The sequence below is a fragment of the Lontra canadensis genome, unplaced genomic scaffold (assembly GCF_010015895.1).
Source record: "Lontra canadensis isolate GAN:19392208 unplaced genomic scaffold, GSC_riverotter_1.0 scaffold52, whole genome shotgun sequence".
In the NCBI taxonomy this organism is placed as follows: domain Eukaryota; kingdom Metazoa; phylum Chordata; class Mammalia; order Carnivora; family Mustelidae; genus Lontra; species Lontra canadensis.
Window position 1 is genome coordinate 6,271,324 of NW_022631046.1, and position 20,642 is coordinate 6,291,965.

General features: G+C 36.7%; 1 protein-coding gene across 1 annotated transcript in view; it reads right to left on the reverse strand.

Moving 5' to 3' along the window:
- The window catches only part of EPYC (epiphycan), a 33,711-nt gene that overhangs the window by 204 nt on the left and 12,865 nt on the right, over window positions 1-20,642 (reverse strand). Inside the window, exons 2-5 of the mRNA XM_032874150.1 lie at window positions 12,174-12,342; window positions 6,940-7,098; window positions 5,901-6,103; window positions 4,541-4,636 (exon numbers count right to left, since the gene is read on the reverse strand). Of these exons, the coding sequence (XP_032730041.1) occupies window positions 4,541-4,636; window positions 5,901-6,103; window positions 6,940-7,098; window positions 12,174-12,342 (627 nt within the window). The remainder of the gene's footprint in view (window positions 1-4,540; window positions 4,637-5,900; window positions 6,104-6,939; window positions 7,099-12,173; window positions 12,343-20,642) is intronic.

Genomic DNA, 20,642 nt, shown 5'->3' on the forward strand with positions numbered 1-20,642 from the left:
GATAACACAAAATATAACATATGCTTATTATTGATTAATAGCACAGTCCATTTGGCTTCACCCCATTTTAATTCTTTTGTTCCTTCTCTTATCCAAAAATGCATGTTATGAGATCATTATGCCTTGAGCACTTTCTAGGCTGTGGGGATTAAATCACTGACGATTAAATCACTTGCACTTGAGTAGTAGGAATGTTAAGATAAGAAGGTGAGAAAGCAGAGGTAAAGAAAAAGGTATTTCTAAAACTGATGGGTCCTGTGAAGGAAGAATGGTAACTGTGGAAAGTTATCTTAAAGAGATAGCAGTGGAGCAGAGAACGGACTAACACACAGGCCTGGAAAGAGCCAAGATAGGAGCATTGCAGGGAGAGAGAAGACCACGGTTCAAACTGAGTAATTACCTTGGAATGTTCAAGAATGGGAAGGGAGTCAACATGGCTGAAGCGGAGTGAGGGAGAAAGTGAGCAACTATCAGGAAGATAAGCAGGGCCCAGAAAGACATATTTAAAAATACCTTTGTTGGGTATATTTCACACACCATAAAATTCCTTCATTTTAAGTATACAGTTCAGTGGTTTTTAAGATAGAGAGTTGTACAACCATCATCATAATTATTTTTTAAATTTTTAATTAATATTTTAGCCATAATTTAATTTAAGAACATGTAAAACCCTCTACATATTAGCAGTTATCCCCTCTTCCCATTTTCCCCTATCTTTAGCCCATGATGACTTCAAATCTACTTTCTGTTTTTATGGATTTTCCTATTTTAGATATTTTCTATAAATGGATTCATAGTTCATCTTCTGTGACTGGGTTTTTTCACTTAGAACTGCATTTTCAAGGTTTATATATTTTGTATCATGTATCAGTACTTTGTATTTTATTGCCTGATAATATTCCATTGTGTGGATATGCCACATTTTTATCCATTCATCTGTCAATAGAAATTTGGATTTTTTTCTGCTTTTGGCTTTTATGAATAATGCTTCTATGAATATTTGCAAACAAGTTTTGTGTTGACATGTTTTCAGTTCTCCTGGGAGTTGAACTGTGGGTTTATACTAACTCTATGTTTATACTAACTCTATGTTTAACACTTCAAGGAAGTGTCAAACTTCTCCAAAGTAGCTGCACCATTTTAGATTCTTACGACAATGTATGTGTTCCAATTTTCCAACACTTGTAATTATCCGTCTTTTTTATTTTAGCTGACCAAGTGGGTGTAAGTGGTATCTCATTGTGGTTTAGTTCATGGCTAGTGTATTTAATACAACTGACATTTGGTATCAATTTTATAACCTGCCACATTGCTGAACTCATTTATTAGTTCAAATGATTTAATGGATTTCTTGTGTCTTTCCATCTAAAAAAATCTGTAGATCAATTTGGGGCCTATTTCCATCTTAATATTAAATCTTCCAAACCATTAATATGGACTATCTTTCCTTTATTTAGATCCTTTTCTCCCCAGATAAAATTATATACATTTAAGGAGTACAGAATAATGTTTTGATATATGTATATATTGTGAAATGATTACCACAATCAAGCTAATTGACACTTCCATCACCTCCCATGGTTTCCTTTTGCATGTGTTTCTGGTAAGAACACTTAAGATCAAAATTGAAAAAAAAAAAAATTTGAAAAAAAGAAAAAAAAAAGGAATGCTTAAGATCTACTCTCAACAAATTTCAAGACCACAATAGGTATTCTTAACTATAGTCACTGTGCTGTATTACATCTCCAGAACTTATTCACCTTAAATAACTAAAACTTTATATTCTTTGACTAATGTGTTCTCATATCCCCCAGTCCCCATGTCCTGGCAACTGCCATTCTACTCTCTGCTTCTCTGAGTTTGACTTTTTTAGATCCCACATATAAGTGAGATCTTACAGTATGTGTCCATCTGCGTCTGGCTTATTTCACTTAGCATAATGTCCTCACCCACCTTGTTGCAAATAGCAGAACTTCTTCTTCTTTTAAGATTGTTTTTCTTTTTTAAAAAATGAAAAATATCCCATTGTATACATATACCACAATTTCTTTATCCAGTCACCCATTGATAGACCCATGGTTTGCTTCCATATCTTGGCAACTGTGAATAATGCTGCAGTGAACATGAGAGTGCAGATGTCTCTTTGAGATACTGATATTGATAAGTGATATTCATTTCACTTGGGTATATTTTCAGAAGTGGGATGGCTGGATCATCTGGTGGTTCTGTTGAACTTTTTGAAGACCCTCCATACCATTTCCTTTAATGACTATACCCCTTACATTCCCACCAATAGTACACAAGTGTTCCACAACCTTGTCAACCTTGTTATCTTTGGTCTTTTTGATAATAGCTATGTAGTGAGATGACATCTCATTTTGGTTTTGATTTGCATTTCTCTTATGATTAGTGACATTGAACATCTTTTCATATACTGGTTGGCTACTTCTATGCTTTTAAGAAATGTCTATCTAGGTCCTTCGCCAATATTTTAATCGATTTTTTCGTTGAGTTATTTGAGTTCTGTATGTATTTCTGCTATTAACCCCTTACCAAATGTATGGTTTGTATATCTCCCACTTACAGGTTATCTCTTCTCTCTGTTGATTGTTTCCTTTGCTGTGCAGGAAGCTTTCAACAATATCATAGCATTCAGTCTACAAGTCTTGTACTTTTTCTGTTAAAATTATTCCTGGGTGATTTATTATTTTGTGATTAATATGAATAGAATTGTTTTCTTAATTTCATTTTCAGATTGTTCATTTGTAGTGTATATATACACAATATTTGTATATTGATTTTATTACCTATGACATTGCCTAAATCATTTATTAGATTTCTTTTTTTGACTCATTGCTTATTAGGGAAAGTGTTGTTTAATATCTTCATATTTATGACTTTTCCAAATTTTCTTTGTGGTTAATTTCTATTTTAGTTTCATTGTAATCAGAAAAGTACTTTGCCTGATTTCAGTTCTTTTCAATTTGTGGTGGCTAGTTTTGTGGCCTAGTATATGACCTTTCCTGGGAAATGTTCACTGAACACTTGAGAACCATATATGTTTTGTTATTATTGGGCGGAATGTTCTATAGATGACTGTTAAGTCTAGTTGATTTTTTTGTGTTTTTAAGGTGTTCTTGAACTATTTCCTAGTTGATCTAACGACTGGTTGTTCTATCCATTATTGAAAGTGGAGTATTGGAAGCCCCAACTTATTGTTAAATTGTTTATCTCTCCTTTCAATTCTGACAGTTTATGCTTCACACATTTTGAGGCATATTGTTTATAATCATTAATATAATAATGCAATAATGGTTAATGAGTGTATAATTATATATTGTTAGGTAAATATATGTTTATAATCATTGTATCTTTCTGATGGCTTAACCGTCTTCTCATTACAAAGTGTCTATAAGGAATAAAAGGTTTAGTGCCTATGTGCTGTACTACTCCTTTTGATAGGTAATAGGTATGCACCATTAATAATAACTCTGCCTACATAGAAGTCCTTAGCATGTTCCTATAACTGTACCATTCACTTTATAAACTAAAACTGTGGTGCAGGGAGGCTCAGATATTTTGTCCAATCTTTAGAGAGGATTAGAAGTAGAATTTCAGTCTAAGGAATCTGCTTTTGCCAGAGCATTCATTCTTAATTACTATACTGTATTTTGACAAACTTTTTGAAATGAATCAAAATTAGAGATTTTTATATAAACATTAAAAATAAATATTGAAGACAACATAAGTTAAAAACAGCTAATACTGGATATTGATTAAGTGGTCATGAGAAGAGAGATGCTTTAAAGGTATACTTAATGACTTTTTAAGCCTTAAAATAGGGAATATGAAGCCAATTACTTCTTGTTAAATGTTGTATTATATACACAAGCCCATTGTGTTTGAATATAACATCAGAGACACGGTTACTTTGTAGGGTCAATATTATCACAGACAACAGTAATAAAATTTAATTCAGAATTACAAAAACACATTGGAAACACATTTTCTTAACCCAGAGAGATGGAAATCTGTCATCTCTCAGCAGATAGGAATGCCCTAGGATTGAGTTTAATTCAATACATGAATACATGAGTTTAATTCAATACAATACAAACTTAAAATTAAAAGCTAAAGTTGACATTTTTTTCTCTCCTGAAAGCTAGAAAATAAATTAGATTTCTCTTTCTCCCATTTTCTCTTCCACTTCCAAATCTTACACATTTCTTCAAGAAATGAAACTTTCAGTTTTGTTTGTATTTTTTTTTTCTGAAAGTAATTTTGGGTACCAGAAAGATGCATTATGATCTGACAAAGACTAAAAATCTTTAAAGACTAAAGTCATTATCAAAAAATCAGTATAGACAGAGGCATGAATATACAAAGACCTTGCGCTCCAATTGAGAGAGAGGAGAAAAAGAAGAAAAATGGTGACAGTGTGTCAACAGACCATTATAAAGACTTTCTGTGTCCTGACTTCCTCATCTTTACTTTTGTTTTCCATGGAGCTGTTGGGCATACATTACTGGTGGAAACCTACCTGGAGGTGAAGGGCTCGTAGGTTTTCCGGGAGTGGCCCAGGGATGTGGTCCAAGTTGTTATCAGTGAGGTAGAGGTGATGGAGATCAGACATATCCTGTAAACATTCCAAATGTAGGGACTTAGTGGAAATTAGCGGCACTGCAGTTGTGTTTTCCATTCCTTGCTCATGCAACTATTTGTAAAATAACACACGCCTGTCAAGGTCTTGTTTTGCAAAGATGAAGCAGATCAGTTCCCCAGGTTACTAGACATAAGTCAAATGAGTTTTGGAAAAATTAATGGTAAGCGAATATTTCTTGATGAAAATGTAAAGAGCTTCTCAATCTCTACAAAGACCCTTGCTTTGCCCACTCTCACTTTCTCTGTTTAAGCAAGGCAGTGTCTTCCCATGGGAGACATTCTGCAGAGGGGTTTTGAGGATCTGGGTGAGGCAAAGGAAGAATGGCCTTTGTGTTACAGGGACAGAGAAAAGAGAGCTTCTCTCCAACAAAATCCTGTTCTCTCTAGTACAAGTACTAGGAAAAGGACAGCCTAGCAAGAAAAAACAAACAAACAAACAAACAAAATTTAGACAATAATAGTTCTACTCTAGACAAACACCACAGAACAAACCATGCCCATGCCAACAAAAGCTGAATGGGGAGACTGAACTTTGACCCTTGGCCGGCTACAGTGAGGTGTCCTAGCTCCCTCCCCAACCAGGGTTACAGGAGAGCTGGTGGAGAAACAGGACTTCGGTCCTTGCTTGGCAATAATGGGTCCACCCCGCCCCCTGCACTCTCCCTGTGTCCCTTCAAACAGGATTTTAAATTTGTTTACCGGAGTTTAGAAGAGCAGCTTGAATACAGTAAGAGTGGGTAAGAGAGCTGGCTGATGAGTGTTCTCATGCTCTATGCTGTTACTACTCTAAGCAAGACCCTCTGGCCCCAAACGTGCTTCCTTCACTTAGAAAACAAAATTCCTAAGATTAACCAAATCCATCCTTTTTGCAAGGTCATGTAATGGACTTCTACCTCAAGGCATCACCCACACCCTGCACAGGTAGTCGTCCTTTAAGCCACATAAAATATTGGCCTTGAGTGGAGTTCTTAGAAAGTACAAATGGTCTGGCTGACACCGTTTCCAGACGCTCCAGACTTCTCATGCAAGCTCTGCTCTCCGTCCCTCTTGTTCCACCAGCCTCAGAACTTAGCAAAACGCAGTATTTCCCAAAAGCTTGGTGAATAGTATTGTGTAGTTTATTTTAGGAGATAAAAATCTCATCAAATTGAATCTGCTTATGGCAATACAAATGCTAGTCATTGATGGCAAATGGGCTAGAAGGATGAGAAACTTCCATATCCAGACTTAAAACTCACTTTAAATGCTTCTTGCTTTATTCCTTTCCTTCCCAGCCTATTGCTGCTGATATCGATAAATGTCAAAGTGTTTGGCAGTTCGGGGAGCTGCCTTATTTTATTGTCACGCAGGACAAGCTCCCGGAGGCGAGGTAGCTTTCTGAAGGCATCCTCATCAATTTCAGATATTAGATTCGATGTCAAATCGATCCTCCTTAAATCATCTAGAAGGAAAAATGAGGGAGGTGGTTAAATACTCTTAAATATGTTTTGTTCACATAAAAGTACGACGATAAATTTTCCCACATAAAAGCAAATAGAAATATGAAGTGAACTAGCAATAGACAACTAATGAAATAATTGTTTCTAACTACTTTATATAAAAATGTAATTGTTTCCTCCCAATACTATACATATTTATGTACTTGTAAGAAAGCGTAATTTTAACAACAGTATTGACACATTATATTTATCTGGTCTTTTCCCTGAAGTCTTCATAAGCTTTGTCTGGATTTTACTATTTAAAAGGTTTTCTTCAGTGATAACAGATTGCTATATTTCCTCGTTATAGATACATTAGCATTAAAATGCAAAGGCATTCAAAAGAGATTTTCAAATGATTGAAACAGTTTATAAAGACAAGTTCCAAAATTCTTCGAAGTTGGCAACAATTATAAAGTCAGAATGTAGGCTTGTAGGCATCGATCATAAAGCAGTTGTGCCTTAATGGAAGTTATTCAAACAACCTAAATCCTAGTGATTATATGACCACAACATTTTACTCAATGTCATGACATGATAATGAGATCTAGTCTATAAAATATACATATTTATGATTCTATTTCTTGAAAATTTTATTTGAAAATATATAGTTTCTTAATGACCTTTCACTCTTCCTCACTTTTTCCCCACATAATTAAAGCAAACCTTCAAATATTTAAATAAGGAAAAAATAGTTGATTTACGAGCCATATTTTCATATTCAAGTTTCATTTTGTAGTGCAATAATTTTAGGAAAAGTCTGTAAAGAAGACAAGGAAATTAGTGCTGTCATCCATACTTAGGCTTGCAAAATCATTTTTGTTGATCTTTTTAATTCTGTTGAAGCGGGAATAGAAATAAGCAGTGTTCCTGGGCAGCGGAGGGATAGCATCAAGTTCACGGTCATCACAGTATACAGTGGTACTTATACACGTACACAGAAGGCAGGTTGGAAAGTCTAAAAGGTAGAGGCAAACAATTACATGTAAGTAACAAAAACAGCTGCTAAGAGATAATGTGATTAGATGTTTGTTAAATAAGTTTACAGTCTCATACAGACCATCCTGGTATATTTCATATTTTCTTATATAGTTTTCTATAAATGGAGATTAAAATCAAATGTACCAATTAAAGCAGCCATAATAACTAGTACATTCTTTGTACTGTTTTAAATTTTATTCTAAATGACCCAGTGGCTATAGTGTGGTTGTTGCTTTTATACTCATTATAAATTCTCTCTTCAGATATAAATATTAAGACTGGTTTTTGTAAAGTTAACACATCGCACATAATATTTTTATTAGGTCTTTGGTTCAATATTTAAACACCCCACTGAAACAATCTACTTCAAGAAAAAGGGTAATAATCCTTTATATGAATTCACTCAATATGTAAGTATTGAATCCTTTCTTAGGGAGACACAAATCTATTTTACGACCTTCTATGAAAGATAAATGTGAATCACACAATAAAATAATAAATCTGCAAAATGTCATGAAATAATGAGCATAAAATAGGGGAATATGACTCAGTTTGACAGTCATGGTTCTCTGAGGCGGTGATAACTGAGTTGGGATCTGCAGGAACAGCAGCTGACCGTGTACTTCCCATTGGGAGTGAAGAGTGCACAGGTAGAGGAAACAGCATGGGCCAAGGCCCTTCCCTTTGGAAGGACTAAAAGATGGTCCATGCACCTATAGCACAGAGAACATTGAAATGTATGGGACATACCATCCAGAGGCCTTATCGGCTATTATTACAGATGTCGCGTCTTATCCTAAGGATGGGCAGGGTATTTTGTGATCAGATTTGCATATTAGGAAATCACTCTGCTTGAAGGTGTGGTAGAGGACTGAGGGAGGGCCAGTGGGCAGAGTGGAGATGAATTGTTACCTGGATCAAAGATGACGGTTGCTTGGCTGCGGTCATGATGACATAGCGAAAAGGCAACAGATCAAAAGATATTTGTAAGGCTGGGTTATATCTCAACATCTCGGTCAGTCTCTACCGCGCTCACATGCACACACATATACCTCTCCTTCACTCTCTGTTTAGAGGTCCTGCAGAGGACAGTAAGCTTCTAAGGAAGATAGAAAAGCAATGACCAGAAGGAAAGGAAGAAAAGAGAATAGGAAGATGTATCAGAGGCCAGATGGAGAGGCAGAAGGAAAAGGGAATAGAAAACCTTCTACGCCTGCTGAGATGTCAGGTGAGTTAAGGACTGAAAATATCTCTTGGATTAGTCATTGGGGTGGTTATAGGCAACTTCCATAAGAGCTGTGGAGTGAGGGGGCTGGAAGCCAGATTAACTGCCAGTTGAGGAGGGTGCAGAGATAGTTACAGCAAATATAGACAATGCTATCGAGATGTTTGTGAAGGCAGAGAGGGGGATGGTGATAGGATAAGCAGATATATTTGCAGTGTGTAAATTGAGTGAAGCAGGATCCACTTGTGGTTTGTGATCAAGAACCAGTGATGTGCTTACAAAGGTCTTTTTGCTGTCATTAAGTAGGAAAGTTAATTACAATAATAGCTTCAGGAATGAAAACTGTTTTAAGACTGGAAATCTGAGAAAGACAATTTAAGGGGAGGCTATAAAGTATTTAACACTTGGCGATTTTTCAAATTATTATAAATTAATATTTGCCACTTATGAAATTTTAAAAAGTAAGGCATTTGAGTCTTCTATGTATTCATGGCTTTGCTTTAGCAATAATTGCTTAGGATAATTCATACTATATATATGTATATGCTATATACATATATATGTGTATATATTTACACCAGTTATAATTTAATTCTCTCTTCTTCCACTCATAACCCAAGTCTACTTTATATGGCTTCAGAATATTGTTTTTAGAATCTGTATTATTCATAAAAATGATATTTTGATTACTAATGATTTAATATTTCTTTCCAAGCTATTTAACTTTGATGAGTAAATAAGATTTAAATTTAAGGGCGCCTGGGTGGCTCAGTAGGTTAAGCATCTGCCTTTGGCTCAGGTCCTGATCTCAGGGTCCTGGGATTGATAGCCCCACATCTGGCTCCCTGCTCAGTGGGGAGTCTGCTTATCCCTCTCCCCCTACTCATGCTCTCTCGATATCTCTTAGTGCTCACTCACTCTCTCGAGTGAATAAAGAATATCTTTATTAAAAAGATTTAAATTTGGGGCACCTGGGTGGCTCAGTGGGTTAAAGCCTCTGCCTTCGGCTCGGGTCATGATCTCAGGGTCCTTGGATCGAGCCCCGCATCGGGCTCTCTGCTCATCAGGGAGCCTGCTTCCTCCTCTCTCTCTCTCTCTCTCTCTGCCTACCTCTCTGCCTACTTATGATCTCTATCTGTCAAATAAATAAATAAAATCTTAAAAAAAAGATTTAAATTTAATTTTAAAGTTTAGAATTTCTGGTGATGCTTTGCCTGTGGAAATGAAAATGTTAACTAAAGTTTTACCTTCATTACTCACCCTCACTCTACTTCGGAGATAACTCCCCCCGTCCCCAAAGTCATAGATGTTTTATATAGTTTCAAAGCTGACATTCTTGAGCCATAATTTTGACAAAAGCTTTTGAAAAGATTAGGCATTATGTTTTTCTGTTGTGCTTGGCTTGGCTGAAAGACCTGAGTATATAGGTAATGATGCCATATAGTCAACTTTTGAAGGATCTGAAATTACTTAAAAGTAAATCATGTTCTAGATATATTTACTTTCCCTATTGGAAACTTTCTTCTGGGTAATCCTTCTATCGTATGTGCATCTCCTTGGATTTATTTGGAGAGTGTTCTACTACTCCCTAGAATAGTAACTATGTGGAAAGAATATGATGTATTCTTCAGAGATACTGGTTTAGAGTTTAGTGATATCTCTTCACATTTCAACACCACTATGTGCCACCTCAGTGATCTTCGACAACTTTTACACTATGTTGGGGTTTTAGTTTTCTATTGTAAAGTGGAAACAACAATACCTAATATGTAGTATCATTCTGACTCTTCAAGGAGTTCATATGCATAAAACACTTTAGTGGTTGGCATATCCACAGCATTTTACAAAAGCCAACTTTTTACATTACTTATTGGTGAACAGTTTAAGACTGGTAGATGCCGAGAGTAGATGGGGGGTTACTAGGGGCTGAGTGGGGACTGATGAGGTGTTGTTGGTCAACAGCTGTAAAGTTTCAGTTATGCAAAATGATTAGGTTCTGGAGATCTGCTGTACAACATAATGCCTAGAGTTAACAAAACTGTATTGTACACTGAAACATTTGTTGAGAGTAGAAAAATAAACTCTTCTATCAATAACAGAGTTATGAGAATAACTAACATTTATTATGTTCACGATGGGTCAGGCACGAGATTCATTCATTTAATTCTTACAACAATTCTATGAAGTAAGATCTATTATTTATCATCCCATATTTTAAATGAGGAAACTAAGACAAAAAGTATTGAATGGCTTGATCCAGACTGCATATCCAGGAAGTCCCAAAGCTGGCATTTGAATGCCTTCCCCCTCCTGTTCTCTCAGTATGCTCTGTACAGAGTTTTGTTGTATGACTTGGAACACATTATTGCTTCTACATTTGTTTGCATGTCTGTGTCCCTGTACTAGACAAAAATATCCATGATAACAGTAGTCGTTTTAAGATAAGTATTATAGCTCCAGAACTTAGAGACACTCCAACTCTATATTCTTAAACTTTTGAAATGAGAATTCTACTCATTTTTCTACACCCCCTCGCTCTGCCATTCTCCATGTGGGAAAGCCTTCTGGTGTGAGTCCGTCTGAGTGCCCCCAAGGATGACATGGACACATTCTAACAAGAAATATAGACAGATCATAGAATTGTATTTAGCAACAGGAACTCTTCCTCATTAACTAAAAGGCTCTGGTTTAGATCACCTTCAGGCTGTACAAGATACAGTCCAGTGTTACAGAATGCTTTCCACTCCGTTTCTCCCAAGGACTGAATGAGAAGAAGCCCATGTTCCAGTAAGTACACAGACAAGAATCAGAACAGGCTCGCTTGAGGGGCATCTGGGTGGCTCAGTGGGTTAAAGCCTCTGCCTTCAGCCTTTAGGGTCCTGGGATCAAGCCCCACATCGGGCTTGCTTCTCAGCAAGGAGTCTGCTTCCCCCTCTCTCTCCGCCTGCCTCTCTGCCTGCCTCTCTGCCTACTTGTGATCTCTGTCTGTCAAATAAATAAATAAATAAAAATCTTAAAAAAAAAAAAAGAATAGGCTCCTTGAAATCCAGGGTGTGGGGGCGCCTTGGTGGCTCAGTGGGTTAAAGCCTCTACCTGCAGCTCAGGTCATGTTCCCAGGATCCTGGGATCAAGCCCCGCATTGGGCTCCCTGCTCAGCAGGGAGCCTGCTTCCCTTCCTCTCTCTCTGCCTGCCTCTCTGCCTATTTGTGATCTCTGTCTATCAAATAAATAAATAAAATTTAAAAAAAATAAAAGAAATCCACGGTGTGCAATCAACAGCTATGAGATCTCTTGACAAGTTCCATTTTTTTGAGCTCGTTTCCTCAATAAGGAAGACCTACGACCTTTACACAGAGGTTGTAGTAGTCAAATGAGAGAATGTGAGGCAAGCATTGTGACCCACAGATCGCCTGCGCCCAGTCAGTGTAAATATTATTACTATTGCCATCATTACCATCAGCCGTCACCACCTTATCCCCCTAAACTGCTGTGGCCTGCTCTGTCAGACCTGGATTCTCATCTTGCTCTAACATGTAGTGGATTCTTTGCTCTAGAAATGCGTTCTACCACAACGGTTTAGAGTAATGATGCTAAATAAATAGTTTTGTCCCAAATCTTTGGTTATTTGATAATTTCCATCATGCCAAAGCTGAATTCTTAAAACTGTTTAATATTTGAATATAAAATATATGTGTATCTCCTGCTTCAAACCCAGCCTATGGCAAAACTTTCTCTGTGGGTCACGTGGGTTGTCTGTAGAATTGGAGTTGGCAGCTTTGAGGTATGACCAAGTGGACTTAATTCAGATCAGCCTTGATGGACCTGACCTTCATTGGTGTGTGGGCCCAGGACCCCGGTGAATTCAGGCTCCTGTGGAGAGGAGCCATCGATCAGTCTGGGGGTGGACTCCTCCTCTTCCTCTTCAGCCTCCTCCGGCGGTGGGGGTGGGGTGAGGAGCTCTCTGTTCCCAGAAGGCATCACTGTGGCTGTTTCAATCTTCAAAAAGAAACAGAATTTCATCAGGCAACCTTCTTAATCACCCACGCTGTGTGGCACGACACAAATTTTACACATATCCACTTTTGCCACAAGAGGTCGCTGGTGTTCTGAAATTCGACACTGCAGGGCCGTCTCTCCTAGCTGAGCACATGTGGTTCTAGTTACTGTTGGTTTTAATTAATTTTGCTTTTCAAATCTTAGTAATAATTTCCAATGCCCATGGTTTTTTTGTTTTTGGTTTTTGGTGGTTTTTTTTTTTTTTTTTTTTTGGTCATCCTGCTCTTTCAAACGTTCTCACATGTTTATTCATTTTTTTAAAAGCCTCATTTATTGTTTTCTAAATACATAGAATTATAAAAATGCATTATTGCTGGGGAAGTTTCAAATTAATCCAGAAGTGTGCAGAATAAAATCCCAAAGTCCCCTTCACCCTGAAGCCCAGATTCCATTCCCTTTGAAGATAATAACCATTAAGAAATTAAGGTGTATGCTCCAGTCCTTTTAAGCCTTGTTTTCCTAGATTCAAATATTCTGGGCTTGTTTGTTTGTCTGTTTGTTTTACAGTTTACACTTCTCCAATTGTTTTACTGTAAAGTATCATTTCTACCAAAAGAAAAATATATATGGAGTTATGAAAACTATAGATTTGATTATGATGTGAGTAACAGGTATTACCGACAATATTTGGGTTTGTTAAATTGACCTTTTCAAGAGCTTTGACAATAGCGGGAACTTACTAAAATGGAAAAAAAGATGCTCAAGTATTTTTCTTAGATAATACTTGGTTTTCTCTTCTTACATATTTTGGGTGATGAGTAACTGCTCTTAGCAGCACCGCTTGCATTTAGAATAATTCCTTTCTCTCAAATCCCTTCCCATGCCTCAATGTCTGTTCCTCTGTATTACTTAGTAAATGTCTACCTTCCTGACAACTTTGTCACTTTAGGCAGGAAATCCATTCAAGATAGTTTGTTGGCAACAGGCAGGCCCACTGTTGGGCACATACTTTCTTCATGGAAGCCCCAGAAATCCCAGATTCTCCTTTTTCAACCCTGATAGGGCTGCTTGATTCTTTCTACCCTTCTTTATTTGCATTTATTAAACAAGCAAACACACACACACACACACACACACACACACACACACAAATTACCTTCTAACTTTAATGTCAAAATGACATGCACAGTATTACTTTTATGCATAAAATCAGTACATAACTAGGGCAGATATTTTCCGAGTATTTTAGATAGATATTTTAGATAATCACAATATTTTAAAGATACATTTATTATTTAGTATTTTTTTCATAAATTTGAATACATTGCCTCACAAATGAAAATCATACCTTTGAAGGAACACTAAACTCTTTTGTCAGTTCACACTTTTGAATTGTGTCTTTTTCTGTGTTTCTGTAGGGTCTCCCCACCTCTGCCTTTCCTACACCGTATTGAAATGACCCCATCAGTTTTCAGCCTATCCAAGCCCACTAGTTGGTACACTCTAAGTTACATGTTTTATCTTTGTAACTCAAACCTGTAGCATGATAGGTGATCAACAAGTACTTCTTAAATATAATTTTAAAATTGCTTGTGCAGAATATATCTATTTCACAGCTCTACATTTAATTTTAGAGATTTTACTGATAAGAGTCACGAATGTGTTCATGTTCACTTTAAATGTACTTAAAGCATGAAATCAAACAAAAACAACTCATACTATCTTTGGTGCATTAGGAAGCCATACACGAAGATTTTGTAAAACTTGGCCAGGAATCTCCACTTGAGAAGATTGGGCACACTTCCTTAAACAAGGAGACATACGGTTTCCATCTGCAGGATCAGAATGAAGCAGATTTAGAAGGAATAGACCTGCAGAGACCAAAAGGAGGCTCCAGGAAGAGCGGAAATTGAGACAGATGTTTCATGGAAGGGAGGGAGCCTAAAGGGAGAAACACATTCCAGACACGTTGCCTTGAATCTTTAGCTTTGCAGGAAAAATGTTTGCACATACTTTCTACAGATAATTGTTTTTCCACTCATCTGACGTGAAGCTGTAAGCTCTCACTTGTCATCCAGTATAATGAGGCAAAAACAGCTTTTGTGTATGGGAACCTGTTTTGTTCACGCTTCCTTGCTAATAAAATGTGAATGTTGAACAATTTTGAAGACCAAGGGAAAGGAGCACTTTTGCAGCTCAGCAAAATCCCAGAACTATACACTCAAAATGCTGTTCCTGGGAAGATTTGCATTGCAGACACGTTTATTCTCACTATTGAATAGACATGGTTTAGGCTTCTGTCATTTTCTTCTTCTTCTTTTAACTATTTCCATACTGCAATACAAAGTTGTGAGGCAATGCATGCAGAGAAAGGAAGCTGGGGAAGCATGAGCACCTGGCTGTCCATGTGGCTGACTTTTATGCTTATGCTACAGAAACCTAAATTTGGGAATAAACGCAAATGGCCAGAAAACATCCCTGCCCCTTTTCCTCAAGCTACCACAGGCAACTCTCAAATGCAAATATAATCGAGGCTCCCACATAAATATTCATCCTTCCTGTAATTTCCTCCATTATTTTTCCTCGTTTGACTCTGAACTGCTCCCTACTAAACTGTTTTAACCTCTTAATTAAATTTACCTGAATTTTACAAACACTGTAAATACAAAGGATCACTCCTGCCTACGGCCTTGGACTTAGCCATCCCTGTGCTTGCATATTCTTCCCGGCGTGGGACCAGCAGGGCACATCTCTGAGTGGAATGGTTTGTAGTACATTGTCAATTTCTATCCCCCTTTTCACTGGGCTTTAGAGCTATAAACTATGTCATGGTGGACTGTATTTAGGCATACTTTCCATGCTCATGAAAGAGGATGTCTGTACCAGAGATGACAGTGACCTGGGTAGAGGGAAGTGTCAGCAGATGTCAGGTTGGAGCCTAACAGTGCCGGGAAGGGTCCCCAGGGCTGCATCAGCCTCTGCACCCACACAGCCTTGACTCCATGTAAGTAATCCAGCACCCCAATACAGTCTCAGGGAAAAGGGAGTTGACATGACCCTCAGGTGTCTTAGATGAAGTCTCTGCTCCCTGGAGACGTCAGGACTCTAAGTAGAAAAATGATTCAGTTACCTTCCTTGTAGCAGATGATGTGTTCTGAGATTTACCAGCAATATTTATATCGTTAAGAATACTGCAAAAGATTTGAGACTTTCGTTCTCCAATCATCAGAGGAGTTATCCACAGAAAAGCCTTTCTACAAAAGTACTCAGCACCATTTTAAGTGGTAACATTTGGTTATAAAGAATTGTAATCAAATCCATTTGTCTCTTAGCAGAAAGCACATCTCAATGAACTGTAGTACTATATTGCTCCCACTGGGTCTGTTTAATATGTTTGTCTTAATTTCAGAGTAAAAATATGAACAAAATAGTGCATTTGGAAACAACAGTCATACTTCTTCCTGACTGTCTTCCCTTGCCAGAGAACCCTGTCCGTCCTGAGTTCTTGTTGAACATGTTCCTTATACCTGCTGAGGAGGGTCACAAGCCATTTGCTGTGGCTAAAAATGTGTTCCGACTAATAAAACATACCGTGTGTTTTTTTTCCTAATATTTTGATACCTTTTGATCTCAGCACTTAAGTGGCAGCTGAATTTCCAATGAGGAACTTTATGAAAATGTCACATATGCATGATAAGAAAGAATGTTACAAAAGAGTTCAGGATACTCAGATTTGATTGCTACCTTCGTGAATGAATGCAAATATCACTGAATGAAAGAGTGAAATTGTAAATGTTGTAAATGAAATTGTAAATGATGTAAATGGAAGGTTTGCCAGTCTTTATAATTATCTAATCAACCAGAAAGAATGTGCCAAGCATTACACTTAAATTAGGATCATTATGTTCACTTTACCTGTCAGTATTATTTTCAAACATCTATCAATACTTTCTTCTTTCTTTTTTTTTTCTCTCTGTGTCCACCACCATTACCATAATGTAAGTCACTATCCTGGGAATACAATAGTTGACTTACAGGAAGTTGTTGCCTCCTCCGTTATATATTCACTCTGTAATGAGAATAAGCTCTTAAAAAGACAAAACTGATCATGCCAAACTCTGCTTAAAATCCTTAAATGAATGTTTACTCTTTTTTTTTTTAAGATTTTATTTATTTATTTGACAGAGATCACAAGTAGGCAGAGAGGCAGGCAGAGAGAGAGAGGAGGAAACAGGCTCCCTGCTGAGTAGAGAGCCTGATGTGGGGCTCAATCCCAGGACTCTGGGATCATGACCTGAGCCGAAGGCAGAGGCTTAACCCACTGAGCTACCCAGGCACCCCTGAATGTTGTTTACTCTTAATAGTCACAAGAACAGTGCCATGCAGGAGCACAGAAACATACTGGTTAAGTGGAAGGATTCTGAGGAGGTGAGCTTGACTCTAGCTTACCTCTGACTTTGGGTGAGTTACTTTATCTTATGAGCCTCAGTTTCTCTATTTATAAAATTCTGGTATGCATAGTAGATAGTACAGTTGTGTTAGGATGAAAATGTTTATATAGTAAGTACCATGGAAATTTACTATTATTTGCTCTTTTTATTTTTGCTATTTTTTATTTTATGTTTGCTATGATTACTAAAATAAATTCAAAACTCTTTGACTTACAAGGTCTTGCATGGCTTGACCTGACTAGTGTCCCCTTTCCTCCATTTCATGTCAGTTGCTCTTCTGCTATACTGGACATCTTTAATTTGTTATGCTCCGTGTTCTATAAGACATTTCCATGTAGGAGTTGTTCTGCTTAGAACTCATCCCATTCCTCATCTTTTTTTCCCCAATCTTATTCTATTTTTTAACAGCTTTATTGACAATACAGTAAATCCATGAAGAAAAAGAAAGTAAAACATGTATACACTGAGATCCTTGTTGACTCCTTGATAGTCACTTAAGGATGAAGATATAATTGTTCCTATTAGCATACAAAAAAATAAAGCAGATTTTAGTATAAATACTAATAGGGTCTGGGATAGAGTCACAGTGAGGTCTCCATCCTAAGAAATTGAAGTGACTTTCGCTTGTTCTCATGATATAAAACTGACCTTAAAAATGCACAAACACACACACACACACACACAAAACCATTCCTCCCAAGCTTTTGGGAGTAGCTTCCTGACTCTTGACTTACTTGTGATAATACAGCTAAAGAAAGAAAAAAGTAAAATGAAGAGGGTGGCAGCCTAAAAAAACAAAAAACAAAAAAAACAAAACAAAAAAACCCAAGTTCAGGAAAGAATGGTTTATTTTTATGATCAGCATTGTTTGGAGGATAGAAATATGAAATTTGTTGAATATACACAAAAGTCACTAAAGAGATCATCTCTGGTATCAAAAGAAGTTTTACTGGATCTCCTCAGGGTCTAGATGAAAATAACTAGCACGGATTGAATATTCACTGTGTGAGCATCTGTTATGTTCTTTCCAGTGATACACATGTAATTATCAGAATCACTCTTTGTAAAAGGTGCAATAATTGTACACATTTAATAGATTTGTAAACTGAGATCAGGGATGGGAGGATCAAGTAAATTGTCAGAGGTTACATGATTTCTAAATACTAAGTCCAGGATTTGAATCTAATTAGTACTGCCACAAGACTGTTTAATTTACTTAATTGTGATTCTGTACCCAGTCAAATCAATTTCTGCTGAATAATCTAGCTTCTTAGGCACTTGCACTCTGAAAAAGAGGGGTTCCAGATCATGGAAGTGAGCCTTATCATCACGGGGAAATGCCTTCACATTTTAAATTCGTAAATGGACTTTCTTGTACAGATTTTAAGCCTCATATAATTTTTGCTTGGCATCATTCATCAGCCTACAATCTGATTTGATCATCACTGATTATGTTAGTCGCTGATCCTGAAGGCTGAAGACCATACTAAGGCCATGTTGCCCTGTGGGAGCACTTGACAGTCATTCAGTCTTCCCCTGATATTGACACATATGAAAAATATCATATAGCATCGATGTAGGTGGATTATAACATTCGAGTAGCATTTATTGTAATTCTCACTTTTGTGGGAAATAAATATTATGTCAGAACGAAACTTTAGTCTGGTTAAACATGATGGCTAAGACAGCTCCCATGTATTCACCACAGTTTCATTTTCTTCCTGGGCATTCAGCTCAAGTACATTTTCCACTTTCTTTGATGCCAGCTTAGGTCCTGTGGCCAGTTTTAGCCAACAGAATGGGAAAGGAAGTAACGCAGCACATCTGGTCCAAATTAGTGAGGAGAAAAGATACTTTCTCAGTCTGTCAACAGAAGATACCAGTGTGACCTTGAAGTCCCAAGGTGAAGATGGTGAAGTTCTAGCATGAAAGAAGTTTGAATCCCTGAACAACTGCCTGGAGGACTGTAACCTGTTGACCTCTATTGGACAGTCATGTCAGCAAGATACGAATTTTTATTGTGTAAAGCCATGGGGATTTTGGAATTGTTTGTTACAGCTGCTAATGTAACTTGTCCTAATAGACATCTTTTCAATTTTTGTTTTCTTACCATTTCTTAGTCACTCTGATGGAACAATTTTTAATACTTTAATAGTAGGTTGATTTACTTAGCATGTATCATTGACACTAGAAAAAAAAAAATAAATGCCTATTTTTTTGTCACTCTGTTCTCTGATTTCTTTTTTTTTTACAAACAACTCTTCTTTGATCTTGCTTATTTGGTGGAGTACTTACTGAAAGAGTATACCCCCAAATTTGAGCGAATTTACCATTATTTCAATTTACTTACTTTTAAAGCTCAGTATTTTATTAACTAGATTAAATCAGAGTTAATAAATATGTATAAAAAGCAAATGTCAAATATCAGAATTAGTTAGTGGATTTCTATTTACTTCAAAAATCATAAAATCATAATATTTGATATTGACTTGCTAGGATGTATTTATGAAAACGTGAATTCTTTTATGTTTTTAAAAATTTATCCTAAGAGATGGTGATTCATCATAAATTTATAAATTAATTGGTAATGCTTCTTTGTATTTAATGCAATGAAATGAAATAATGAAATAAAATGAAAAATTTTAATGCAAAAGAAAAGAGCTGATGATTTGAAGATTTCATTTAATCCTACCTTCTCTAGTCTGCGTCCCTTCTGGGACCACAGTATTTTGTTGTTCACATGTTTATTTTCTCATTTCCTTTCCTTTTTGTCAGAAAGCGGCAATATTCCAGTTTTAGTTGCCAGGAAAAATTCTACTTCAGTCAGTTTTATCCCAGTTTATTGAGGTCTCCATTCACCATCATCCTGTTAGGCTCCAGAAACTTAATAGATTTTCAATATCTTAGTTCTCGCAAAATGTATCATCTAGTTCTAATTGAATGTCTCCAAATAATATTGGTAGAGAACTTTGGCAAAGGCTTTAGAAACCTTATCTAATAGCAAAGCCAGTTCACATTCCTTTTCCCCTTACTGCCCTTGTTCCTCAAGTAAGGATGCCAGAAAGATAATTTAGTATAGGCTGAAATCAGTAATCTCATGAGGATAGGGGTAGGGGGAGAGTCAATCGCAGTAATTGAAATAAGAAGTTGGACTGAAAACCAAGAGATTTGGAACCTTATAACCTCTAATTTTTTTTTTAATGATGGAGTAATTTAGAATTTTTTTGTTTCAATCTTTCCTATTCCAACACAAAATAAACTGTTCTTCCTAATGCATACTTTATTGATCCACGAAGCATAATAAGCCATGTCTTTTAGTCTCTAAAACTTTTATGCATAAAATTGCTATCACTCATGGTGATGATGTGGAGGAGGAGGATGTATATATTATCAGATGGTAATAACGACATTTAAAATAGGGAAACGTGCATTTTTTAGAGGATGTCCCAGGGAAGGCCAGCTAAAGTCAAATTCCTGTGAAAGAGATAATTAGCATGTTAATTTGTTTCTACTGTCCAATTTCAGTGGTAAAGCCTTACAAAACTTGACAAATTTAGAAACCTGACTTGATCTTTTAGGGGCAGAATTACCCAAAAACTGTACTAAACCCAAAATCTAACCTGAATCCTTCTACGGTCACCAATATTTTATCTGTAGCCTCTGTAGTCTCACTTGGGAAGCTAATTATGATCAAAAGAGTATTGATAACCAAAAACCCAGAACAAAGGACTCAGGTAAGTCAGCTCTTTAATAGCATGAGGCAAAGGAAGAGCTGTTTCTAAAGGGATCAGAATCTTTAAATTTGTTGATGACCATAAGTTTTTGCTATCACTAAGGCTGGCTCATCTT